The 27,234-nt window shown below is 47.9% G+C and overlaps 1 protein-coding gene across 2 annotated transcripts in view; it reads right to left on the bottom strand.

Moving 5' to 3' along the window:
- sptlc3 (serine palmitoyltransferase, long chain base subunit 3) overlaps positions 1 to 27,234 on the bottom strand; it is a 128,125-nt gene that overhangs the window by 18,367 nt on the left and 82,524 nt on the right. For both annotated transcript variants that reach the window (XM_041176126.1, XM_041176118.1), the window contains exons 6-8: positions 25,851 to 25,944; positions 5,126 to 5,231; positions 2,341 to 2,560 (exon numbers count right to left, since the gene is read on the bottom strand). In XM_041176126.1, the coding sequence (XP_041032060.1) occupies positions 2,341 to 2,560; positions 5,126 to 5,231; positions 25,851 to 25,944 (420 nt within the window). The remainder of the gene's footprint in view (positions 1 to 2,340; positions 2,561 to 5,125; positions 5,232 to 25,850; positions 25,945 to 27,234) is intronic.

The raw sequence follows: 27,234 nt of genomic DNA, 5'->3' as shown, positions 1-27,234 counted from the left end.
AAAACAACCCCGGTCTGTCCGACCTTTCCTCATCGCTAAAGTTCTCCAGACCTCTCATCTGCTCCCCCTCTAGCCTGATCAGCTCCTTCCTGTAATGTAGTGTCCAGGACTGCACGCAGTACCATAGCTGTGTCTGTACAGTAATTTTTTTTTTCTCTTCCAGCCATCCTTTATTGCGAGCATCAACGGCAGAGCAGCTTCGAGGAGCCACACAGTCTGCCCCTGCTCCTACTTCTTATGTGACTCTGTAGAAAGTTGCCAAGTTATAGAAATGTGGCCACCAGAGGGCAGATGGATCGCACTTTCTCAGATCCTGCACTACCACTGAGTTCCTCTAAGGGACGCTGCTACTCACAATGTTGCGAAGCAGGCTGTGCTCAACAGCACCTGCAGCAGGCAGTCAATGGTACTTATTTTATTTTAAATCCCATTTAACTGAGCAATATACCATTTCCCTGGTAAAAATTCGTAAGTGCAAAGGGCTGTTGGCTGTGGCATTGTTTCAGAGTCTGCAGCAATACCAAGGTTTGCAATTGGCTGGTATCCTTCTTAAGGAGACACTGGCCTTTCTGCAAGGAAAGGCAGAGCCACCAGCTTTATTTACACCAGAACAATGTCGGGGGCACAGGACACAGTCTGTGAGCTGCGTTCGTTCAGTGTTAACGCTTCCACAAAGTAATTTTGATGCACATTGTATCATTACGTTCAAGTGTTTATCAACAAAAGCAGTGCTTGTGAAACAAAAGCTGTGACGATCACTTGGTGCTTTCCCTTGGCTCAGTGCCTGCTAGACTCTGGATCGAAGGCAGGGTGCGAAACCCTCAGGGTGATTCTCTCTGAACCCATGAAGCCCCCAACATCTCCCAGCAAATGGAGACCAGGACTAGGGGGACATCAATATAAGGCAGTCACTGATAAATCCCACAAAGAATTCAGGAGAGGTTACCCAGAGGATGGTGACTGCTATATTGGGGGTGCTCAGGTTAGCGAGGGTTAATGTGGGACCGGGGAAACAGTACTGCCCACAGGATGATGTGGAGAGTCACATGATGGTAGACTGCATTTGGTGGAGTCTAACAGAAGCCAGAACGGAGAGATTACCTAGTCAGAAGATGTATATGGTTATGGGTTACCAATAAACAGTTTATGTTTGACAAGTATCCAGGCTTCTCGGTGAGATGATAAACAACTTTACAACAGTGACAATTTGGCACTCGCCACCACAGGTAGTAGTTGAGGCAAATAACACAGAATCCGTTTAAGGGGGAGCTGGATAAACACAGGAGGGAGAAAGGACTAGAAGGATGAGCTGATGGGGTGAGAGGAGGCTCACATGGAGCTAGGCCAGCATTTATTACCCTTGAGAACTGAGGAGCTTGTAAGACCATTTCAGAGGGTATTTAAGAGTTAACCACACTGGAGTCACATGTAGGTCAGACCAGGGTAAGGATGGCAGAATTCCTCCCCTGAAGGACATTAGGGAACCAGATGGGTTTTTATGACAATCGACAATGGTTGACTTTTAAATCCAGATTTTTTTTTATTGAATTCAAATTTCTCCATCTGCTGGAGTGTGATTTGAACCTGGGCGCACAGAGCATTATCCTGGGTCTCTGGAATACTAGTCCAGTGACAATATTATTACACCACCACCTCCCCATGGATCAGGCTGCCTTATTTCTGTTCTGTAACACACTCCGGGTACCAGCCATCATTACCAATGAATAAGAATGATACAGCAAAGGAGGCCATTCATCCCATCGCACCTGTGCAGGCTCGCTGGTAGAGCGACCCAATTGGTCCCACTTCCCTGCTCTTTCCCCATTTTCCCCCTGAACTATTTATCCAATTCCCCTTTTCATAGTCATTATTGAATCAACTTCCACTGTCCTTTCAGGCAGCGTGTTCCCTCGCTGCATCAATGATTTTTTCCTCATGTTGATTCTGGTTCTTTTGCAAATCAGCTTCAAGCAGTGTTCACTGGTTACTGACCCATCTATCACTGGGAACAGTTTCTCCTCATTTACTCTATCAAAATCCTTCCTGACTTTGAACAACTCAATTAAATCTCCCCTTAACCTTCTCTGCTCTAAAGCAGAATGAGGCTAGCTTCTCCAGTCTCTTCATACAACTGATGCCCCTTATCCCTGGTGCCATCCTAGTAAATCTCTACTGCAGTCACATTATCAGGGTACTTGGAGCGCACTGGAGTGTGTGTAACAAGCACATTATCAGGGGGCAGAGGGTAGGAGAGGGGGGAGAGGGGCAAGGTGTGAAATGGGGGAGTGTGGGAGAAAGAGAGAGAGAGAAGGGGTGATAGTGCAAAATTTTAAATGCTACCTTCTTGCCAGCAATGTACCCTCCAGTGGCCCCGAAACTTTTGGTGAAGGTGCCCATCAACACGTCAATGTCCGCGGGGTCAACTGAGAAGTATTCCACCACACCCCGGCCTGTAGGCCCCACTGCTCCGATACTGTGGGCTTCATCCAGGTACAGGTAGGCTTTATACTTTTTCTTCAAGGCTACAATGTCTGGCAGACGCACCATCGAGCCCTCCATGCTGAGATTAAAATAAAACGCACAGCAAAGTAGGTTAAAAACATCCGTCACATCCTAACAAAAATAACATGCGCACAGCCTCCTCCTACACTGTATGATGCTATATGGTTCATCGTCAAGTGTTTGACAGGGTCTCTCTCACACGACCCGGTCAGCTCAGCTTCGGGGCAGTGCAGAGGACTATGCTCTTCAGGTAGTGTACATGCCAAATGCCTCCTTTTAAATGGACCCTGCTGTCACGAGGAAGCAACTCAAACCGGGGGCTCCCCGAGTGTGACCCACTGTGACCCCATTTCAATGCTTGACATGAGCCCAGAGCGAAAACTGGGGGGATGGTGGTGGTGGGGGGGAGAGAGTTGTTGACCATGAGTGCGGAGGTGGGGAGAGGGGTTTCAGATGACAATGGTGCAGGCGAGGAAGGGATCTCAGGAACCGGCCGCTCGGTGGGCTCAGTGGGTGGCAGTGTTCGGGCCTGAGGGCTCATTCCATTAGGGCCACACCAGCCAGCGAAAAATAAACCAGGTCCACGCCCGTCAAAGGGCATCGGAGCCAAGTCCCCTGGATTGACGGTTCCAAGGCTCCGCTCCACAGCTGCCTCACGACCCGACTAGGGGGTGAGGGGGCGGTTTCACAGCACACGGCTTAGGACCCCTTCCTCAGCAGAAGAGGAAGGAACAGTCTAATGCTCTTCTGGCCACTGCCATCCTCTGGACTCTGCACAACAAGCTCCCACGCACAGCAATCTGATGGCTAAAAACAGAAAACGCTGGTTGTGCAGCATTCGAAAACAACGTGGCTAATATTCCCGGTTGATGGTCTTTCATCAGTTTGATTTTATTCATCACTGACTCGAAATCCTCACTCTTGTTGTCCTCTCTCTAACAGATGCTGCCTGGCCTGCTGAGTATTTCCCAGGTCTCCTGCTTTTTATTTCAGACTTTCAACATCTGCTGTATTTTGCTTGTGGTAGAAGTGGTGCGGTGATGGCCAGATAATCTACGTTTGTGAAGTTAATTAAGGAGTTAAATAGCGGCCATGACACGAGAGAACTCCCCCTGCTCTACTTCTAAGCAGCGCCAAGGGACCTTCTACATCCAGCTGAGTGGGGCCTCAGTTTAACGTCTCATCTGAAAGGTGGCACCTCTGACAGTGCAGTACTGGGAGCGCCCTGCAGCCTGGATTTTGGTGTGCCCGACTCTCTGGAGCAAGGCTTTGAACCCACAACCTTCTGACTCAACTCTTTGCCGCCCACTGGGTCAAATCAACAGAGAAGATGGGGATTTGAACCTGTGGCTTAGCGTTGAGTCTGGCTTTTGACTTCTGCTAAGTGCTTCCACCATAACCAGGCACAGCGAGTAACTCTTTGTTTTTATGAAGATACAGCCAGGGAGTTCTGTCTCTTTAACGCGCTGTGACACCAGGAACCAAAATCACTACATGTTGCTAAATAAGAACAGAAAGTGCTGGAGTAACTCAGCAGGTCTGGCAGCATCTGTGGAGAGAGAAACAGAGTTAGTGTTTTGAGTCCGTATGACTCTTCTTCAGAGCTAAACCACATGTTGCTGCTTGTAAAATTTTTAAAAAGGAATAGAAAAAGCATTTTTGCAACAGGGGAGACATTTGCAATTCTAGTGTAAGAAAGGGAGGGGGTTTAAATGCAGCACATGACATGTAGCTGGCTAGTGCTAAAACAGGCCAATGCAAGCAGGCAACATGCATGGATATACAGAACGGAGAACCCATCAATGCAGCAGGCATGCTGAACAACAGCTTGCATTTATATAGCACCTTCTAACGCTGCAATACGTCCCAAGGCATTTCACTAGAGCATTATCAAGCTATTCTTTTTGACACTGAGCCACATTAGGAAATATTAGGACTGACGACCAAAAGCTTGTTCAAAGAGATAGGTCTTTAGGAGCTTCTTAAAGGAGGTGAGAGAGTGAGCGAGTGAGAGAGCAAGTGGGAGAGAGAGGGCGAGAGAGCGAGCGAGTGACAGAAAGAGGACGAGAGAGCGAGCGAGTGAGAGAGCAAGTGAGAGAGAGAGGGCGAGAGAGCGAGTGAGAGAGCGAGTGGGAGAGCGAGTGAGAGAGCGAGTGAGAGAGCGAGTGAGAGAGCGAGTGAGAGAGCGAGTGAGAGAGCGAGTGAGAGAGCGAGTGAGAGAGCGAGTGAGAGAGGGAGGGCGAAAGAGCGAGCGAGAGAGAGGGCGAGCGGAGAGAGGGCGAGTGAGAGAGGGCGAGAGAGCGTGTGAGTGAGAGAGCGAGCGAGAGTGTGAGCGAGTGAGAGGGCGAGAGAGAGTGTGAGTGAATGGGAGAGAGAGGGCGAGAGAGAGTGTGAGAGAGCGAGAGGTTTAGAAAGGGAAATCCAGAGTTGACAGCAGCTGAAGGCACGGCTGCCAATGATGGAAAGATTAAAATCAACGATGCATCAGAGGCCAGGATTAGAGGAACCTCGGAGAATTATGAGGCTGGAAGAGATGATAGAGAAAGGGAGCAGTGAGGACAGAGGTGGGGTGGTGGGGGGGGCGCGGTGGGGGGTTGATTTGAAAACAAGTACTGAACCCTACCTGTAAATTCCCTCCACGAGAATGAGGATTTTCTTCCAGGGTCTATGGGTTCGGGGTTGGCCATTAACCACAGCGTCCCGCAAGAGCTTATCCAGGCTCTGTAGATCTGTGAGAAAAGATACACAGAAACTGAAAAATCCTGCTCTGAGGTGTCTGTAGCGCGTGTTTATTTTTAAAAGAATAATTATATTTGTACGCTGACAGGCTCTCCACAGGTTAAGATGATGGGAAGACTCGTCCCTGTGGGAGCTGGAATTATCTTTGCCGGCTGTAGAGCATGGTTTGAGATCCACAGGCCTGTGAGTGGCTCAAGCACAGGAGCTCCTGGATTGGAGGGGGGCTCTGGTATATGCAGAGTCCCTCCGTTCTCCACAACCCTTTCCTTCAGCAGCTTCACTTCTCTGTCTCGACCTTGTGGACTGCCTTCCTCGTCGCTGCACACCAGCCGTCTCTGTCAACAGCTTCCTGTGCCCCCTACACCTGTTTAGTCAGCGTCAGCCGGGCAGATCTGTCGCTCCGCTTGGTCTTGGTGAGGTAAAACTCTGTCTCTCTGAGCGGGGAACAGCTCACCATAAAGGACTGCTTTTGCCATTCTGGAATCTCCCATGCGTGACATGTTCTGCCCGGTGCAATTTTACAAAAAAATCATTCACGGGATGTGGGCGTCACTGGCTAGACCAGCATTTATTGCCCATCCCTAATTGCCCCCTTGAGAAGGTGGTGGTGAGCTGCCTTCTTGAACCACTGCAGTCCATCTAATGTAGGTACACCCAGTGCTGTTAGGGAGGGAGTTCCAGGATTTTGACCCAGCAACAGTGAAGGAACGGCGATATATTTCCAAGTCAGGATGGCGAGTGGCTTGGAGGGGAACTTCCAGGTGGCAGTGTTCCCATGTATCTGCTGCCCATGTTCTTCTAGATGGTAGTGGGTTTGGAAGGTGCTGCCTAAGGAGGCTTGGCGAGTTCCTGCAGTGCATCTTGATTGGACTCTGATTGGTAGAGGCGTTGCCATGGAGAATGCCTGTGAAGCTAGCTGTTTCATGCTGCAACTATGCAGTGGTAACACGAGTGGTACTCGCCACTAACAGGATGTTACTGTCCAGCCAAAAAGACATTCCACCCATCACACAAATGAGTGGTGTGGTATATAATTTCAGTGTCAGTGTGATGCTGGGTATGTAGGCCGTATATCCAAAGATTGGCAGATCGTATCAAACAGCAAGTCCCTTCCACTGTCTGCAATGGGCTAGGTACAGACTGTACCCAACCAGCCCACGTTTGCAAAACTCAAAATACAGTGTCCAATATCAGATGTGATTATGCGATTGGATAACATTTACTAAACAATCCTCAGTGTGCTAAGAATTACGCTGACATCCAATCTGTCAGTCGGGCTCATAGTGTGGCGCATTTGCCTGTACTGGAAGCTAGGTATATTAATATACAGGACCCTGTTCTTTGCAGACAGAAAGAACATGTACACACATTGCACCTGTTTCAGTCAAACAAAATAAGTGACAGCCATTCGCTGACTCATTCCTCCGGTCGATGCCTTGACCAAGCAGGGTCAAAGTGCCTGGTTTAAATTTCAAACAATGCTTGACAGTTAACTGCCAATCACCATCAATGGTGCAATCTCCATGGCAATGTCTCTATCAGAGTCCACTTGCCAACCAATCAGCGCTCTCTTCACATACAGTATAAATTGTTGTTTTCCCCTTATATTGGTATTCTTGCAAAGTGTCCTGATGAGTGCAAGAAGAAAAGCTTTGACATGTCTCTTTTTCCAGCAACGCTCAAGTTCTGTAGCACCAGACGACAATCTTCAATGAATAGCACGGTGGGATTTTAAATGACCAATTGAACTGACAAGGCAGCGCTTTGGTTTAACATCCGATCCAAAAGACACCGGTGGGATCTCTTGGTCCTGACGCAGTCAATGGATGTTTGGCTGGCTGGCCACATCTGCTGTGGGTGTGGAGGGAGGGGTGTGGAGGGGAGGGGGGGGGGGGGGGGGGGGGGGGGCACTACGACGGGGGCTGGAAAATCCCTCCCAGCATCTGTGACAATGTAGCACTCCCTCAACACTGCAACTGGAATGTCAGGTTAGATTACCTGCCCGGGTCCTCTGGAGTGGGTCTCGAGCCAACCTTCTGACTCAGAAATCAGTTCAGGACATTAAATGAACTCCTCGAATCCTCCCGCACAAACGCTCCCAGAGCTAAACGTTCGACAGAAACCCAGAAGGGAATGTCGGAAGAATAAAAAACCCATTTATGCTGTCCCTCCTGGGCCCCTGACCATCTCCTGGCAAAAAGGTTGGAGGGAGGTGGGGAGACACCCCCAGGGGAGATTCTGATCCGATCCGGATTTCACTAGAATCGATAAACAGGGCAACGCAAAGTCTGAACACCCGGCCTTATTCTGACTGCACATGGGGAGGTAACAGGAGATGGGATCTTGTGGTGCAGCAGGAGGCCATTGTGCCCATCCCAGCTCCTAACTAATTGATGACGTTGGCTGCCAGTGCAATGGTGGGGGCAGACTCGCCACCTGTGCAGTCGCAGTGCCTGAGACATCACTACCAGTGATGCAGCATCAAAGGACATTGAAACCGAACCAAGTGCAACATAGAAAACACAGCTTGTTTCAAACTTCGATACAGACATTGAAGATACAAGTTTTGTTTATCGAAGTGTTCAGGTCTTGTGTAGGTCGACGAGTAAGGCAAGGGGAGCACATCAGTGACAGGGGTGAGTGGGGCAGCAAGCGGGGGGGGGTGAGTGAAGTGGCGGGGGGGGTGGTGAGTGAAACGGCGAGGGGGGGTGAGTGAAGTGGCGAGGGGGGTGAGTGAAGCAGCGAGGGGGGGTGAGTGAAACGGCAAGGGGGGGGTGAGTAAAGCGGCGAGGGGGGAGTGAAGGGGCGAGGGGGTGAGCGAAGAGGCGAGGGGGGTAAGCGAAGGGGCGAGGGATGGTAAGCGAAGGGGCGAGGGGGGGTAAGCGAAGGGGCGAGGGGGGGTAAGCGAAGGGGCGAGGGGGGGTGAGCGAAGGGGGGATGAGTGAAGCAGTGAAGGGGAGTGAGTGAAGCGGTGGGAGGGTGAGTGAGGCTGCGAGGGGATGAGTGAAGCGGCGAGGGGGGTGAGTGAAGCGGGGGGGTGAGTGAAGTGGCGAGAGGGGGTGAGTGAAGCTGTGAGGGGATGAGTGAAGCGGCGAGGGGGGGTGAGTGAAGCGGTGAAGGTGGCGGGGAGGGGGGGTTGCGAGCAGTCAGATAGTGAACATTCAGTTGACAATGGGTGCACAGCAATGCTGTCAAGCAGCACCAGGCATGTGGCTCGGGTGCTGACTTCCTGTTCCAGTGCGATGGTGGAAGATAAAGTGTATCCGGATTCAACGTGTCGCATTCAGCGTCCCGTACTCAGCGTCCCGTACTCAGCGTCCCGTACTCAGCGTCCCGTACTCAGCGTCCCGTACTCAGCGTCCCGTACTCAGCGTCCCGTACTCAGCGTCCCGTACTCAGCGTCCCGTACTCAGCGTCCCGTACTCAGCGTCCCGTACTCAGCGTCCCGTACTCAGCGTCTCGTACTCAGCGTCCCGTACTCAGCGTCCCGTACTCAGCGTCCCGTACTCAGCGTCCTGGTTGGTGCCGTGGTGATCAGGTCTGCGTTAAGCATTGCCTGGCATGGCTCAGCAGCCTCACTCTGGCCTGGTGGTCTCTGCCGCATTTGCCTAGCGTCCTACTGCGTGCAGGTGCGGGGACGGGAGGGGTGTGTGTGGGAGGGAAGCATTTGGTTCCCGCTTTCAGTCCCGGTGACGGGAGGGGACGCTCACTGAGGAAACCCTGGCCATCGTCTCGAGTTGAAGTAAATGAGAGTTGTGACGGGTTTTAAGCATGTCACGGGGGCAGGGCGAGGGGGTGGGGTGGAGGGATAGAGCAGTAGAGAAGGCCTGTGATAGGGCGGAAGGTAGGAGAGATTAAATGACAAAGAGAGGACGATGGCACAAGATAAAAGCTGGGTCTAGAGAAGGTGTGAATGGCAAAAAGCAGACACAGGACCAACGGCCACCGTCCAAACAAAGTGAGCCATGATTACGATCTGAAATTGTTGAACTCCATGTTGAGGTGGTGTCTTTTTCACAAACCAACGCTGTCAATGCAGCTTCAGGAAATCTGTATTTTCAGTACAGGTTACACCCATCCTGCTCGTAGATATTTCACTGACCTCAATCACACTTCAACTTTATCTGAGTCAGATTGCTCCCTGGGGGTATCTGCAAGTTGTCACTCAAAACAGGAAAGCAGGAGTGACTTCCTTTTCAAAAACAAGAATGCTAGAAAGAGATGTTTCAGGAAATGGACCTGATCCTAATACCATCGCCCCCACAGGCAGCAGCAAGTACTCTCAAGGCCGAGTTTGTTGCGCTTTCTACCCCAGTGATGTTCTGCTGCTCAATTCTCAAGGGGAGCCCTTATTCTGCAAAGTGGGAGAATTTAACCTTCTGTGTCCGCTGTGGCTCAGCTGGTAGCGCTCGTGCCTCTGGGTCAGAAGGTTGTGAGACTCCAGGGACCTGCGCACAGAAATCAAGGCAGGCACTCCCAGTGCAGTACTGAGGGAGTGCTGCACTGTCAGAAGTGCTGCCATTTGGATGAGACCTTACACCGAGGCCCCATCTTTCCTCTCAGGTGGACGTAAAAGATCTCGGTGCTATTTCAAAGCAAAAGAATTATCCCCGGTATAAAAACAGATGCTGGGGATACTCAGCAGGTCAGGCAGCGTCTGTGCAGAGAGAAACAGAGTTAACGTTGCAGGTCAATGACCTTTCTTCAGAACTGGGACAAGCTAAGGGGTGAAACAGCTTCTGAGCAAGGGATGGGTGGGGCAAGGTCAAAAGGAAAGTCTGTGAACCCAGTCTGTTTCAAGCTTCCCTCTGGGATTGGAACAGCTCGGCATTTACCATTGGCTGTGTCATAATACAGTAATTCTGAGAGAATGTTATTTTTCATATTTTATTGACTAGACTCAGCTGATAAAAAGGAAAAGGAAGTTCATCCCTCACGATCGTGCGAAAATCAGGTCTTCGAGAATCAGAAATTAATTGCTCGCATAAATGGATCTCTGAAGGGTCAATTAATTCCTAAAATGTAACTAAATGGCTGACTCCGTTCCTATCAAATTTCTCATGTTGAAATCCCCTGTCTTCGCTAAATTTGAGGTTGGAAAGGCAAGGTGACTCAGGCTGAAGGTGCACTTTCGCAAACATTGTTGTAGGTGGTGTACCAGTTTTAAGAAAGGATCCATCCCTAACCCGTAAACCGTTGCCAAGGCTAATTAAAGCACACTCTTTCTCTCTGGGCATATCTGAATACCAGTTGGTGGTGAGGTCCGAGCTTGCCTCATAGCTCAGCTCAATGCTTTAGCCTTCTAACTGCCTAAAACCATCCCATGTTGAGCTGGTTCTGCTGCATTCCTTTCCACATAATGAACGATTTTGACATCCTATATATCCACAATCTGCATGCCCAAAGAGGAACAAGTCATCCGCCCTCTGAATTTCTGCTGCAGCAACATTGTCGCTATCCCCAGTTTTATCATGAGGCACTTTAATAATGATGTTGGAGCAGAGAAGGCCACTCGACCCTTTGAGGCTGTTCTGTAAACTGGAAAAAGATAGAGGAAAGCTGCAGCAAGACTGAGACGATATGGTAATGCCTTTCTAAAAATATATATGAGGGCAATATTAAACACCCCTTTCAATCCACCAATGCCCAGTTTAATCAGGACGGGGTTAGGTCAGGCTAGTAAGGTGACAATGCCCTGTATGCTCTTTACAGGTAAATGCACATAGGAACAGGGCTGTCACCTCCACACTTGATCCATTCCAATGTACGACTGGCTGGTCATCTACTTTTCACCCTCTGTAAACTTGTGCTCATCCAAAACTCTCCTGTCATAGGAACATAGGACGTAGGAGCAGGAGTAGGTCATTTGCCCCTTTGAGCCTGCTCCACCATTCAACAAGACCATGGCAGATCTGGTTGTGGTCTCAGCTCCACTTTCCAGTCTGCCCCCCCATAACCCTGGACAGCCTTGGACAAATTTAAAGATCCTTCCTCCATTGCTCTCCGGTGAAGAGAATTCTACACTCTAATCACCCACTGAGGGAAAAAATTATTTCTCCTCATCTCTGTCTTAATAGGGAGACCTCTTATTCTTAAACTGTTTTCCCAAGTTCCCTGGCAAGTGGAAACATCCTCCTGGGATCCACACTGTCAAGTCCCCTCAGGATCTTTCAATAAGACCACCTCTCATTCTTCTAAACTTCAAAGGATATAGGCCCAACTTGCTCAACCTTTTCTCAAAGGATAAGCCCTTCATCCCAGGGTTGAGTCCAATGAACATTCTCTGAACTGCTTCTAAAGCAATTATATCTTTTTTCAAATAAAAACTGTACAAAGTACTCCAGGTGTGGTCTCACCAAGGCCCTGTCCAGCTGTGGTAAAATTCCCTACTTTAATATTCCCTTCCTCATGCAGTAAATGCCAACATTCCATTTGCCTTCCTAATCACTTGCTGTATCTGCACACTAACTTTTTGTGATTCATGTACCAGGACACCCAGATCCCTCCGTACCACTGAGTTCTGCAATCTCTCTCCATTTAAGCGGTACACTGTTTTTCTATTCTTTCTGCCAAAATGAGTGCATACTCCATCTGCCAAATTTTTGTCCACTCGCTTAACCTGTCCCTTGCAGACTCTCTACCTCCCCCTGACAACTTACTTTCCTGCCTAACTTGGTGTCATCAGCAAATTTAGCTACTATATATTCGGTCCCTTCATCCAAACCATTGATGTTGATTGTAAATGGTTGAGGCCCCAGCACTGACCCTTGAGGCGCTCCACTAGTTACAGTTTGAAAAAGATCCATTTATCCCTACTCTCTGCTTCCTGTTAGCCAACCAATCCTCTATCCATGCTGATATATTATCCCTACACTATGAGCTTTTATTTTGTGTAGTTACCTTTGATGTGGCACCTTATCAAATGCCTTTTGGAAATCCAAGTTCACCACATCTACAGGTTCCCCTTTATCCACCTTGAATGTTACTTCATCAAAAAACTCTAATAAATTAGTCAAATACGATGTTCCTTTCACAAAACCATGTTGTCTCTGCCTGATCACACTGTGATTTTCCAAGTATCCTGCTATAACTTCCTCAACAGTAAATTCTAACACTCTCCCTATGACAGATGTTAGGTTAACTGGCTTATAGTTTCCTGCTTTCTGCCTCCCTCCTTTCTTTCTTGAACAAAGGTGTTACATTAGCCGTTTTCCAATCTGCTGGGACCCTTCCAGAATTTGAGGAATTTTGGAAGATTGTAACCAATTCACAGCCCGTTTGGGGGTTTCCAAAGGTTCACAACCCTTTTCTCCTCAGCGCAGTCCAGTAATGGCTGATTCCTCATTCTGAAACTATGATCCCATGTTCCAGACTCTCCAGCCAGGGGAGACAGTCACTCAGCGTCTCCCCTGTCAAGTCCATAAGGGTTTTATATGTTTCAATGAACTCACCTCTCATTCCTCTAAATTCTATAGGCCTCATCTCCTCAATTTCGCCTTTTAGGACAATTCCCTCATCCCTGGAGCTAATCTAGTGAACTTCCGTTGCATTCCCTTTAAAGCAGGTGTATCTTTCTTTAAATAGGGAGACCAAAACTGTCCAGAGTACTTCAGGTGTGGGTCTCACCAAAGCCCTTTACCAGTGGCATTCACAGTCGCAAGTAGAGTTTAGCAAATACTTTTACTTTCATTCCGACCCTATTGCCCACCCACCACCCCCCCAACTCCCAATAGCCAACAACCACCATCCCGCTCCCACTCATCTGTGATCCTGGGCCTCAGGTGGGCACATTGCCAGCAGCTAGCACCACTCTTGTGGGTGGCAACAAGGAGCTGCCAGCCTCTGATTGGCCAGCAGTTCTTGGAGGTGGTGGATTTCTGTCTCCCCCCCACCCCCTGGGGTTCTTGAACCTGGGGAAAGCCTGACTGACACTTAACATGGCGGGCCTCCACCAAGGGAAGCAACGTGGGGCTCTCCAGCCGGTGGGCGAGGCCCCTGTTGCCTGGATTAAATATTCCCTTCTCACTGTACTGGGTCACAGAAAAGACAAGTGCGGGCCGCAGAGTGAATCCTGCTGCCCTACATAACTGCAGCAAGACCTGAAATGATAAAAGCAAAATACTGCGGATGCTGGAAATCTAGAACAAAAAGCAAAAATACCTGGAAAAACTCAGCAGGCCTGACAGCATCTGCGGAGAGGGATACAGTTGACGTTTTGAGTCAGTATGACCCTTCATCAGAACTAAGACATATAGAAATGAGATGAAATATTAGCTGGTAGAAGGGGGTGGGACAGGAGAGCTTGATAGGTGGCCAGTGATAGGTGGAGGCCAAGAAGAGACTGCCAAAGATGTCATAGACAAAAGGACAAAGGGGTGTTGACGGTGGTGTTATTAGCTAAAGGATGTGCTAATGGTGACATTAAGGGAAGCAAGCAAGTGGCAGATGGCCTTAAAGGGGGTGGGATGGGGGGAAGGGATCGAAATGGGTTAAAAGGCGGAGATGAAACAATAGATCGAAATAAATTTAAAAATAGGAGGGAAAAGAAAAAAGTATAGATGAAATGACAACCTGTTTGCTCGCTCCATAGATGCTGCCTGACCTGCTGGGCACTTCTGGAATTTTCCGTCTTATTTTCACAACCTCCCAGCTTGATAAGCTGATGGATCTTTTCAGGTTGTTCAATCCGAAAATTCTTGATGCATCAACAGTGACTAAAAGACAGCGACAGGCTCCAAGCGTTCATACTTTTAATAATGTCATTTTAGACTGTGACATCCGGCACCAAAGCAGTATTTATATACCTGCTCCACGTTATTTGCTATCCTCTGTTTGGAGAGCATCACACCCGGAGAAACAACACACCCTGGGGTCAAGTCAGAAGCAATGAAATAGTGACTACAGTCAGCAGCTGAGAACAAGGTGCAACTGTTTGAATGAACTGTGTTCAAAACGGAGAATGCTGGAACTACGCAGCGAGTCAGGCAGCAATGGTGGTGACAGGAACAGAGAGGAGAGGCTGAATTTTACTGCCAACCCCCACCACAGGTTGTTGGGGGGGGTGGGGGGTGGTTGTTGTGGTGGTTGTGGTGGGGGGGGTGCGGTGTTGTGGTCGGGCATCAGTCCCATTGGTCAGGGTATTTGCGCAGTGGTGGGCTGTGATGTGGATTGGATGTCTGGGCTCAGGAATTGGGCAGCCTATTTGCATACAAGGTGGCCATGTTGAGGGCCATTTTATGAAGCCGTTGGCATTTTGGCAATGGCGGGGGTGATGCCTCGCCACGTGGGGAGGCCGTCAGCTTAATGGAGGTGGCTTCCTTGTGACAGCCCGAGGTTGGGGGAGGTAGGTGAGAGGGACCATTGAAATTGGAGGCTTCATGGCACAAAAAAGGGTCTGTGGGTCAGGGAGGCAACACCCCACACCACCACCCCCACCCCCACCCCCACCCCCACCCGCAGAACCAACGAATTACTGGAGGGGGTTTACCCTCCGACCCATGTGCCCCGTTAAAAAAAATTCACTTCTGCTTCACTCTCGGGAGACTTTTGAGGTCTCCGCCACACCCAACTCTCCCTCCGATTGGGCCAGCAGCATCAGGAGCCCACCCACTATCCTTAATTGGACAGCGGGCTGGCAGGCGGCCAATCAGGAGCACGCCCTTGGTAAAACTGGTGAGGCGGTCCTGCTGTTAGTGGTGGGGGGAGGGGGGGCTTGCAGCCTGCTTTTCAGCCTGATGTCAGGGTTCCAAAGGCCACAGTCAAATTCAGACCAACGTTTCAGGTCAATGGCCTTTGGTTAGAAGTGGATATTGTTCTCACAGGACATAAGACTTAGGAGTAGGAATAGGCCAGTCAGCCTTCTGAGCCTGCTCCGTCATTCAATAAGAACATGGCTGATCCGATTGTGGCCTTAACGGCATTTTCCTGCCTGTCCCCCATAACCCTTGACTCCCTTGTCTGTCTGAGGCTTGAATACATTCAATGACCCAGCCTCCACTGGTCTCTGAGGAAGAGAATTCCACAGATTTACTATAAGATAAAGGCCTGGTAAAAACAGGGTTAATGTGGGACTGAGTACAGTACCGCCCATACAGTGATGTAAGAAGACACATGACCCAGGGCTAGGGTCAGTGTGGTGTTGGCCAGAGACGTGTTAAGATTCAGAGATAGAGATAGCTCCTTGCCTATACTCTTTACTGTATATATGTATATAGTTACAAGTAGTTAACAAAGACTTGCTGTTAATATACAGAAGACTACGGAGACTTCCTTAACAGACACGGTCCGTAAACAACACCATTACAACATGATGGCAGCCGGGGGTCAAAAAGCCCTCAGCCTCACAAGAATGTTGAAAAACTAAGAAAAAGAAAATATTCAATGGGTTCTGAATTGAAAGAAGCTCCCAACTGAAGCACGAACGTGGAATAAATTCACCAGAAAAAGCTCCAGACAGAAGAGCCTGGAAACTAAAGGCAGAAGTCATACTTCAGCAGAAGACTTCATAGAATCACCTGAAGAGGAGAAATTCCTTGCTAAAACACGGAGCGCACAGTCTCAGCATAAGGGGCTGATCATTTAGGGCTGAGATGAGGAGAAATTACTTTACTCAAAGGGTTGTGAATCTTTGGGAATTCTCTACCCTAGAGGGTTATGGATGCTCCATTATTGAATATATATTTAAGGCTGGGATAGACAGATTTTTGGTCTCTCAGGGAATCAAGGGATATGGGGAGTAGGCAGGAAAGTGGAGTTGAAACCCAAGATCGGGGGCAGACTCGAAGAGCCACTTGGTCTATTCCTGCTCCTATTTCTTGTGATTTGCTCTTGTGTTCCTCTTCATCTCTGTCTTAAATTGGAGACCCCTTATTTTGAAACTGTGCCTCATGGTCCTGGATTCCTCCACTACTCACAACATCTAACCTGTTCAGTCCCCTCAGGATCTTATATGATTCAATAAGATCACCTCTCATTCTTCTAAACTCCAATGAGTATAGGCCCAAACTACTTAATCTTTCATTATAAGACAGCCCTTTCAATAGGTAAACTGTATACTGTGCAACTCAATGTCGTACTTATGTGCAAGTAACATGTTCCTAGGCGTTGGTTAAGCTCTTCTCACCTTGACATTGAAGAGTCTGAGGTGAGGATGGATACGCACATGGTGCTGACTTAGCCCTTGTTCCGGACAGACGAAGAACTTGGCTTTCACCCAAAGCTTTCCCTATGGAGGGCAGGTATTAACTGTACCCAGAAGTCAGTGTCGATGCCAAAACTTGCCACTTTTGAGCATGGCACAGTGCAGCAGCAAACCTCTGTCTCACCACAAATCATTCAGTGTTAAAATACTGGTGCTTAACCACGGGGAACACAAGCTTCCACATGGACTGCAGTGGTTCAAGATGGCGGCTCACCGTCACCTACCTCATGGCAATTATAGGTATAGATGGAAAATGCTGACCAGCGATGCACACATCCAGTGAATAAAAACAAAGCATGCTGTACAAGCCAAGTATCAACCAATAGAAAAACTGATTTGTCAACTTTCAAAGATAAAAAGGTGCGAATGAGTGAGAAAACTCCTGGGACTTTCATACCCAACTCTACACCCAACTTTTCAGTCACGTTAACTTTACGATGTGAAACCTTTAAACTTTTCTTTTAAGAAGAAACATTGCTTAAAATAAAGTGAGGCAAGGCAAACATAAGTTGCTCAACTGCCCTGAAGTTAGTCAAATAATCAGTGAACGCATTTAAATGAGAAGGTATGTTAAATGTGTGTAGAGCTTTGGTTAGCTTACACTTGGAGCACTCTGCACCATTCTGGTCTCTGTAATATAAAAAAGGATATATTACAGAAGATGCAAGAAAGGGCTTACAAGGGTGATAAATGGATGAGAGGTTAAAGCTATAGGGCCATAGATTGGTTACAGCACAGAAGGAGGCCATTTGGGCTGTCATGTCTGTGTTGGCTCTTTGCCAGAGCAACTCAGCTAGTCCCACTCTCCTGCCCTTACCCACAGGCCTTCAAGTTTTCTCTTTTCAGATAATTATCCAACTCTCTTTTGAAAGCCATGACTGAATCTGCTTCTACCACACTCTCAGGCAGCACATTGCAGATTTTAACCACTTGCTGTGTAAAACTGTTTCCCTTAACTTTACCTTTACTTCTTTTGCCATTCACCTTAATTCAGTGTCCTCTAGTCCTCAACCCTTCCACCAATGGGAACAATTTTTCCCCATCTGCTCTCTCCAGACCCCTGGCGATTTTGAATACCTCTATCAAATCTCCTCTCAACCTTGACTGCTTCAAAGGAGAACAGTCTCAGCTTCTCCAATCTATCCACATCACTGGAGTCTCTCATCCCTGCAACCACTCGCGTGAATCTTCTCCACACTTTCTCTAATGCCTTCACAACCTTCCTGAAATGTGGTGCCCAGAAGTGGACACAATGCCCCAGATGAGGCTGAGCCAGTGTTTTATAAAGGTTTATTAAAACTTCTGAATAACTATAAGGAAAGGCTCAACAGGCTGGGGCTCTTTGCTCTAGAAAAGAGAAAGCTGAGCGATAACCTGATAGAGGTCTTTAAAATGAAGTGGTTTGAAAGGATAGACAGAAAAGATAATGCCACTTGTCAGGGAATTCAAAAACTAAGGGGCATAAAAATAAGATAGTCACTAAAAAATTCAGTAGAGAATTCAGGAGAAACCTCTTTGCCCAGAGAGTGGGGAGAACATGGAACTTCCTACCACAGGGAGGTCCGTCCCCGTTCCAACAATCTTTCCCCGCTGATTTCTATTCTCCGCTGCCCTCACTGCCTGTCCTATAGAGAGGCTAGTCCACGTTCTGATATTATCCATCCATGCCACTTTGGGTCTTCCTTGTGCATGTTTTCCAGATGCTTTACCTTTTTTCAAACACTCCGCTCCTGACCACATCATGTGTCCAAAGTATGTGAGCTTCCTAAATATCACAGCCTCAAACAAGTTCCTCTTAACACCAGCTTTCTCGAGTCCCACCCGTTTGCCCACTTGCCTGCCTATGACACACGTTGAGTCCTTTCATTTCAAATGCTCTTATTCGAGCCTCTTCTTGAGGTCTAGCTATCACATCCATGCATCATTACCGGCCACACAAGGGCTTTCAGAAGGACGAACATCCGCTCACAGCTCCTCCATACTCTTTAAAGCGAGTTCATAACACCACGGCCTGAATTTCTTTGGTAGACTCTGTTTCCTCCATGATGAGCGACCCGAGACAGCAGAAGGTATCGACCAAGGAGTGGTTGAGGCGATTGGTACAGATGTGTTTAAGGGGAAGCTGGATAAACACACGGAGCAGCTTTGGCTGGGAACTTGGTGTGACTTCATATTGTTCAGGGTTCTACATGGAGCTTGCTGAACGGAGAATGGGGTGGAAGCAAAGGGATGTTTTTAAAATGCTCAAAAACTCCAACATATGCACGCTAAGAATATTTTTCGTCAGACACGAGCTGGGGGTGGGGTGCGGGACCATGAGGCATTAAAAGCAACTAATGGAGTTTGACCATAATTGAAAATAATTAAGCAGGAGAAAGGAGTAAAGAGACTAATTCATAGATTAACATAAAAACCACCACAGCAACTTATATTCATATAGTGCCTTTAACATAATGAAGCATGTCAAAATACTTCATGGAAACACTGTCAAACAAAATGTGACAGCGAGCCACATAGGGAGATATTAGGGCAGATGACCAAAATATTGGTCAAAAGGGTAGGTTTTGAGGAGTGTCTTAAAGGAGGGGAAAAGGGATAGAGAGGCAGAGAGTCTTAGGAAGGCAATTCCAGAGTTTACTGCCTCAGCAGCCGAAGTCAGGGCCACCAGTGGGTGGAGCAGTTAAAATCTGGGATGCTCCAGAGGCCAGAATGAATCTTCAAGATGCAGCTCTAGATTATTTCCACTTGTGAATTGTTCTTTGCCATGACTACTATTTCAGTAGGTCATGGCCTGGTTTAGCTGGCACTAACCACATAAATGTTGGCAGAATACAGATGTTAGTCTGTGACAGCGACACACCGGAAGCAGAAGCAGGGGGAGTGGAGATACCTCGGAGGGACTGAGGAGCTACATGAAGTGAGCAAGGGAAGGGCAGCCTTTGTTAACAAGTCTAGTTTCAGACATGTCACCTGTGTGTGTGTATATTTTTATATGTCACGTGTATATATATATATATATATATAAAAAAAAAACACAATATTTAAACATACAGATTCTATTATGCTGAAAATGAGCCTGAGTCAGAACGAGTCAGTCAGTCTGTGGCTATATAATGAGGTTATAATCAATCCTTTGGCAACATGCTCACGAGTGGATTGCTAAACACTGAGGTGTGAACACATCATTATAAAATGCAGTGTCGACGCAATACTAAGCTTTGCTGTCCTCTGTTATTGGCAACTGGCAGACAAACAAGGTCTTTGCAGGGGGGAAGAATTTCAGATTCAGCAACAAAGTCAGGATTTTGTAAACCAGACTAATCCCTGATAAATAAGAATAATAAAGACATAAAATAATTTTTTTTACCACCGCCTCAGGTAATTGCCGCCACTCCCCGCCACACCCCTCGTCACCCCCTCAGAGAGAGATCATTCAATTCCAAGAGCTCTCGAAATTCTCATTTTGTTTCCCTTTGAATTGCCCAGCTAAATCAGCAGTGAGGTCAGCCCACAGCAATGCTGTTACGCAAGGGAAAGGGAACAAGTGCCCACCAAAGCTGGAGACTGGCCGACCTCACACTGATTCAACTATTACATCGTGGCTCCCGAGTGGTCAGCGAGCTCACAACATGAGGCCCGTCCCTCAGGTCACAAACTCTCCAGGATCGTCCTGGAGTTTCCAGGAATTAAAGACGACAGACCTGGACGTGGCTGTGAGCGACCCAGGGAGAAAGACCATAATAATAATTGCATTTTTAAAACGTTTCCTTCACTTTTGTTCACCGGTTATAAAAGCTTTGGGGATGGTGGTGTGGGCGGGGTGTAAAAGCGGCTGTTTGGCTGAGTCAAGACTAACGGTTGGGGAGGCGGGGCAGTCCGTGGCAGAAGGTCAAGAGGTCAAACATCCAAGAATATGCCCAAGCAGAGTTGGCAACTCTGTCTCCCCTGCAGATTACAGCCAAAATTGTGTCAGCAGCTTCCGTGCACGCCATTGCCATGCGCGGTGCTAACAAACGCTTTGAGCCGAGACCAAAGCTTTAACATGCCTTTAGATAGTTGAAGAACTATTCTTTGACCCGTCCTGTCCTCAGAGGCAATGTCGGTGGGGGTGGGGGTTGGGGGGGTACTCAGCAACACTTGCCAGCAGCCATCAGTTGATTTTTTTTTGACACAGGCCTGCAGCAGCTGAATCCTTTTCTGCCCCAAGAGGAACTCTCCAGTTAGTAGAGACACTGCTTTAAAACTTACTGAAATTGCTCAGCGTTGTGCTCCCACGATAACTTTCAACATTCCGATATTGCTTTGTAAGCTGCTGCTAACTCCTCTTCCAGACTCCGCTGGCAGACGGCGTCCAGTGTCTTGGCTATTGGGACTGGCTCGAGTTTCAACAGCAACATGGGCTGTCTTCAGGTCGAGCCCGGTGTCCCAACTCGATGCGCTGAAGCCTTTGGCTGCTCAACTTTCACACATCATGAGGAGTCGCCCTCATTTATACAGGAGTCTTAGCACAGGAAAACATCCCGTGGCACCTCGCAGGAGTATAATCGAAGAAAATTTGAGGCCCAAGCCACAGCAGGAGATATTAGGGCGGATGATCTAAAGCTTGGTCAAAGAGGTAGGTTTTAGAAGCGTCTTAATGGAGGAGAGAGTGATGCCTGTTGCGCGTCCCCCATTTTAATCACTCCACCATGGGCTGTTGTACCCTCAGCTACCTGGGCCCTAAGCTCTTGAATTCCCTCCCTAAACCTCTCCACCTCACTCTCCTCCTTTGAATAAGCTTTTGGTAACTGTCTCTGTATCTCACGGGCGTCCGGTATCAAAGGTTTATTGGTAACGTTCCTGTGAAGTGCCTTGGGAGGCATTTTACAGCATTAAAGGTGCTGTGTAAATGCAAATCGCTGTTGTTGTCTAATCTGCTTTTACAGATGTTAAGCTACAATTCAGATATGCTCTTTTGCCCCGTTGACTGTGCAATGATGCCTCAACCAACAAGTGTAGCAACTTTGTCTTGTCCTGCTTGCTACCCTTAATGTCCCCATTAGCACATCCTTTAGATAATATCACCACTATCAACACCCCTTTGTCCTTACGTCTATGATATCTTTGGCAATCTCTTCTTTGCCTCCACCTATCACTGGCTCCCTATCCAGCTCTACCCATCCCACCCCCCTCAACCAGCTTATATTTCACCTCAATTCTCTATTTCCTTAGTTCTGATGAAGAGTCATTCGGACTCAGATCGGCTGAGTTTTTCCAGCTATTTTTATTTTTGTTTCAGATTTCCAGCATCCGCGGTATTTTGCTTTTAAATACATCTATATTCGACCAACAGACTACCGTGAAAATCAGGCAGAGACTAGTGGTGTTTAAAATCAATCGATTACATTAGGAGGGAGGGACTGGAAAACACTGTCTCAAGTTGCGGGGCCAAGGCCATTTAGGGCTGAGACGAGGAAGAATTTCTTCATTCAGAGGGTGGTGAATCTTCGGAATTCTCTACCCCAGAGGGCTGCGGAGGCTGAGTCATTATGTTCTAGACAGGAATCGATGGATTTCTAGATATTAAAGATAGCAAGGGGTATGGGGACGGAGTGGGAAAATGGGGTCAAGGTAGAAGATCAGATGACCTAGTTGAATGACAGGACAGCCTCGAGGGGCCGAATGGCCTACTCCTATTTCCTCTGTTCCCATGGAACAGTGGCAAATGAAAAAACTTCATGAATTGTTAGAGTTAAAAAAAGTGCACAAATCAGGCAGGCACGCTTCTATTCTTTGATTTGTGTAAAGTTGGTCTAGTTATATAATCATTAATCAGTTGAAGTACCCTCCCGGTGGCCTCCACAATGACAAAAGCACCAACCTCAGAAGTAACGCAGCCTCACAAAAAGAAATGCTGCAGCCCAGTGGCATTGTGATGGTCTTGAACTACTGAATGGTGTTTAAAACTGACATAGCAACCACAGGGGAAAAAACAATCAAATCTACTGGTAAACATTAAAGGATCATAAAAGAGTGCAGCAACAGGGGAAGGCCATTTGACCCACTGAGTCAGATCCTCTTCTTTTGAAGAGAAATGCAGTTAATCCCACTCGCCGTATTTTTAATTTTATCGCTGTGATAGTCTTGCTGGAGCTGATTGAAAATGGCGAGAGTAGGGGAGGTGGTGAATTCTTGGAAAATCGGACTAACTGACGTATCACAATAGAAGGCAGGTTATACTGAACCCTAGAAATGTGAACCATATTGTGTTAAGTATGGGGTGGTGTAGTGATGATGCCATTGGACCAGAAATCCAGATTAATACTTTGGAGACATGGGTTCAAATCACGCCATGGTCCCACATCCCATCATCTGGAATATAAAGCTAGTCTCAGTGATGGTGACCATGACAACACTCTGAGTGTTGGAAAAATCCATCTGGTTCACTAATGTCCCTTTGGGGAAGGAAATCTGCCATCCTTACTCTGTCTGGCCTACATGTGACTCCAGACCCACAGCAATGTGGTTGACTCTTAACTGCCCTCTGAAATGGCTCAAGGGCAATTAGGGATGGGCAACAAATGCTGAGCTTGCCGGTAATGCCCACATCCTGTGAAAGAATAAAGAAAAAAATAAAGCTTCATGGAGTTTGCTTTCAGATGTTATTTACAGTGTGTTTCTATCCTGTGCACGTCCAAAGTTATTAAGATTTTAAGTTGTTCAAGGACTTTCTAAACACCCTGTTTAATAACATATTATAGACAAGAGCTCAGCGTGCTAACTCCCACAGCTGTCTGATCTTTATCACTCTTCCATTCAGATCAACACAGCTCAAGCACCCCAAGTTACAGCCTTTCTGCTGAATCAGAACCCCCTCCCGTTTGCATGCCTACGTTTTTGAGATGGGCTCCCATGGATGTGTCCCATCACGTTATCTCCAGTCCTACAATCGGCAAAAGGACGGACTTTGAGAAAGACTGGGACAAGTGACCCTCGTACGCCAATGGCAGAGGAACTGGTGACGCTGAAAGTGCATGCCTTCAGTTGATTATAAAGTAACAGAGCCGGCTCAACAGCGCCACAAATGCTGGGGATGTACTACATCAACAATTTATATTTATATAAACAGTTGCTTGGTAGGACAGAGCTGAATATTCAAGCCTTGTACCTTTTTGGAATTACGTGGGAACTTGGGGAACCTATAGTTCACCATTGCTTTCTCCATGGCAAAGCCGTGGCCAATCAGAGTCCACTTGCCAACCAGTGCCCTTTTCTCCTGTAGTATAAATTGTTGTGACCGTTTGAAATTTGGCATTCTTGCAGATGTCCTGATGAGTGCAGGGTGAAAAGCTTCAGCAACATGTCTCTCTTTTCAATGATATGTATATAGCACCTTGAGTGTAGTAAACCCAAGATGTTTCGCAAGAGCATTATCAAACAAAATCTGATGCCGAGGCACATAAGGGGATGTTAGGGCAGGCAATCCAAAGCTTGGTCAAAGAGGTGGGTTTAAAGAAGCATCTTAATGGAGGAGAGAGAGGCAGAGGGGGTTAGGGAGGGAATTCGAGGGCTTCAGATCCAGGCAACTGAAGCCACCTGTGGTGGAGTGATTAAAATATGGGATGCACCGAAGGATAGGCATTGGGCTTTAAGCTTGGTTCTGGGCTGTGAGGGGTGGAATCTTCCTGTCACCATGGAGGCTGGGGGTGGGAGCAAATGCCAGGTGGTTCAGCTCTCTGATGTGTTGCCACCTCCGAGTGTTCATGGTGGAGTTGGGTGCACAGTGGTATTGTTGGGAACCCAATGAGGGCCATTTGAGGGTCTAATTGGTGACGAGGTGCTGCTGCTGCAGAGATATTTGTGACATCAGGTAGACCACCCGCTGAGGCTGAATCCTGGCAGGTACCATCGTGCCTGCTCTTAAATCCCCTGCCCCCCGCCCCCCCCGCCGAATCCTGGAAGCAGGGGGATCAGAGGAGGCCAAAGCCATAGGCAAACCCTCCTCCACGATAACCAGCCAGCAGTAGCGGTGCTTCATTTTGAAATTTCCCTATGCTTTGAGAGAGCACCTCCACCATGAGGCGCCTTTGCTCTTCTCCTTCCTACCTCAGCAGCGCCCACCTCTCCCGGTGGGGCGGCCGGTCATCCACATACTCAGGCCTTCTGATTGGGCCTTCAGTAACCCACCCTGATTGGATGGTGAATGCATAGGGGGCCTCTTAATTGGTTGCCTTTGGGAAGATTGGGCGGGGGTGGGGGTGGGATGCAGAAACCATTGGGGGCAGGCCTGAAAACTGTCCTGATGCCCGACCATCTTCTAAGACCAGAAGATTCCGCCCGATTTCTCTGTTAGTGAGAACCTACATAAGAAGAATGGCCACCTGGGCAAATTAAGCAGCTAATGGCATCAGCAGGTACCAGGAACTATACTTTCTGAATGAGAGAGAAAACACACTGAAAAATAAAACATACATATGAAAACTGAACCCAATTCTGGGCACCAAACACTTTAGGAAGGATTTCAGGGCCTCGGAGAGGGTGTGAAGGAGATTTACTCAAATGGTACCAGGGATGAGGGGGTTTCAGTTAATGTGGAAAGGCAGGAGAAGCTGGGATTGTTCTTAGAGCCGAGAAGGTTAAGGGGGAGATCTGACAGAAGCGTTCAAAACCATGAAGATTTTGATAGAGTAAATAAGGGAGGGGTGGTGGGGGCGGTTGGGGGGGGGGGCGGGGGTGGGTATGTGTTGTGGCGAGGTGGATAGCGTCCCCACCTTTGGGCCAGATGGTTCCAGGTTCAAGTCCCACTTTGGGGACTTGATGGCCACATAATCATGGACCAATCCAATGGAAGTCCATGGTCACCAACACCCTCTGAGGGCATGGTACCGGGAGGAGGAGGAGGAAAGGAGGAGAAACTGTTTCCAGCGGTAGAAGGGTAAGTAACCAGGGGCATCAGATTCAAAGTGAATGGCAAGAACACTCAGAGGCTACACAAAGAAAAATTTCCTTTTGCACAGCGAGTTGCTGAGATCTGGAATGCGCTGCCTGAATGGGCGGTGGAAGCAGATTCAATAGTAACATCCAAAAGCGAATTAGACAAAATTACAGGACTGCAGGGAATGCAGGGGTGCAGAAATAATTGAATAATTCAAACAAGGAACTAGCACTGGCACGATAAGCCGAATTCCATGATTCTAGGAAAGACATAAATCTAAACTGGGGGGGCCAGGTGAGGTTGAACAACGTGTAAAAATTACTTGACCTTTACACTAGTAGCTTAAGGGTAACTAATCCCCTAAATTATAATCACTCCTCATGCGCTCATCAACTCTGTCAATCCAGCTGGCCGATTCCGACATGAAACGTAAGCAGTCAGGAAAATGCCTCCGGTTTCTCAGCTGAAAAAGGCCGAAGTAACGTCATTACTCACTGTTATGTTTAAACACTCGGATGGTGGCTCCTGACAGACGTGCACCCAGGATCAGAGAAGTATGGTTCAGCTCATCGCTCAGGATGAGGCAGCCCTGGACAGAGAGACAAGGGAAGAGGGTAAAACATCCTGGGAGTTTACACTCGACCTAACCGCTTCACTTCAGTGAGGCAAGAGCAACTGTAAAAAGACACAGGGATTTCGGATATGGGGAGGGTTGAGGGGTGGTGGAGAGAGATTTGCTTTCTCCTAAGGGATTTTCACTGTTTAAGCAGAATTAGAAAAATACAGAGCAAATTGTCTGGATGTTCGTGAACGAGCCATTCGAGGCCAAATTGAAAGTGAAATGAATGCAATCCTCCTGGGTTCCTCAGCATATCATCTGTGAAATGCTTCAGGGATGATTAAGGATTTGGGGGCTAACATGTCATGTTTAAGGGCTAATTTTGATGTGGTTCAGGCTGATGGGATGGTAACTTTCTTTCTTTGCTCTTCATTAGGTAAACATTAGCAATCTCCCATTTCCGCTTGATGGTCTATTCCTACTACTATTTCTTATGGTCAATGGCATTACCATTGCCAAAACACCCACTATAAACTTCCTGAGGGCTACCATTGACCAGAAACTGAAGTGGACCAGCCATATCAATACAAGAGCAGGTCAGAGGCTAGGAATCCTGCAAAGACTAACTCACCTCCTTACTCCCCAAAGCCTGTCCTCCATCTAAAAGGCACAAGTCATGGCTGTGGTCTCCAACACTCAACACCGTCCAGGACAAAGCAGCCCCACTTGATCAGCATCCCATTCATAAACATTCACTCCCTCCACAGTGGCAGCAGTGTATACAAGATGCAGTGCAGCAACTCATCAAGGCTCCTTCGACAGCATCTTCCAAACCCGTGGCCTTTACTACATAGAAGGTCAGGGCAGCAAACACATAGGAAAACTACCCCCTGCAAGTTCCCCTCCAAGCCACACACCATCCTGACTTGGAAATATATTGCCGTTCCTTCACTGTCGCTGGGTCAAAATCCTGGAACTCCCTCCCTAACAGCACTGTGGATGTACCTACACCACATGCACTGCAGCGGTTCAAGAAGGTAGCTCACCACCATCTTCTCAAGGGTAATTAGGGATGGGCAATAAATGCTGGCCAAGCCAGTGAAGCCCACATCCTGTGAAAGAATTATTAAAAAATCTCATTGAGACACCATGAAAATTGCCGACGTGGGAACAGGTGAATTGGCGGTCGCTTTGTGATGTCACAAGGAAAGGGAGGGGGTAGGCGCTGATGTTGCCTCAAACTCATTTTTCACAGGACGCTCACAGAATCACAGTATCTTTACAGTGCAGAAGGAGGCCATTCAGCCCATTGAGTCTGCA

The sequence above is a fragment of the Carcharodon carcharias genome, chromosome 2 (genome assembly GCF_017639515.1).
Source record: "Carcharodon carcharias isolate sCarCar2 chromosome 2, sCarCar2.pri, whole genome shotgun sequence".
NCBI classification, from domain to species: domain Eukaryota; kingdom Metazoa; phylum Chordata; class Chondrichthyes; order Lamniformes; family Lamnidae; genus Carcharodon; species Carcharodon carcharias.
This window is presented reverse-complemented; position numbering and strand designations above follow the sequence as displayed.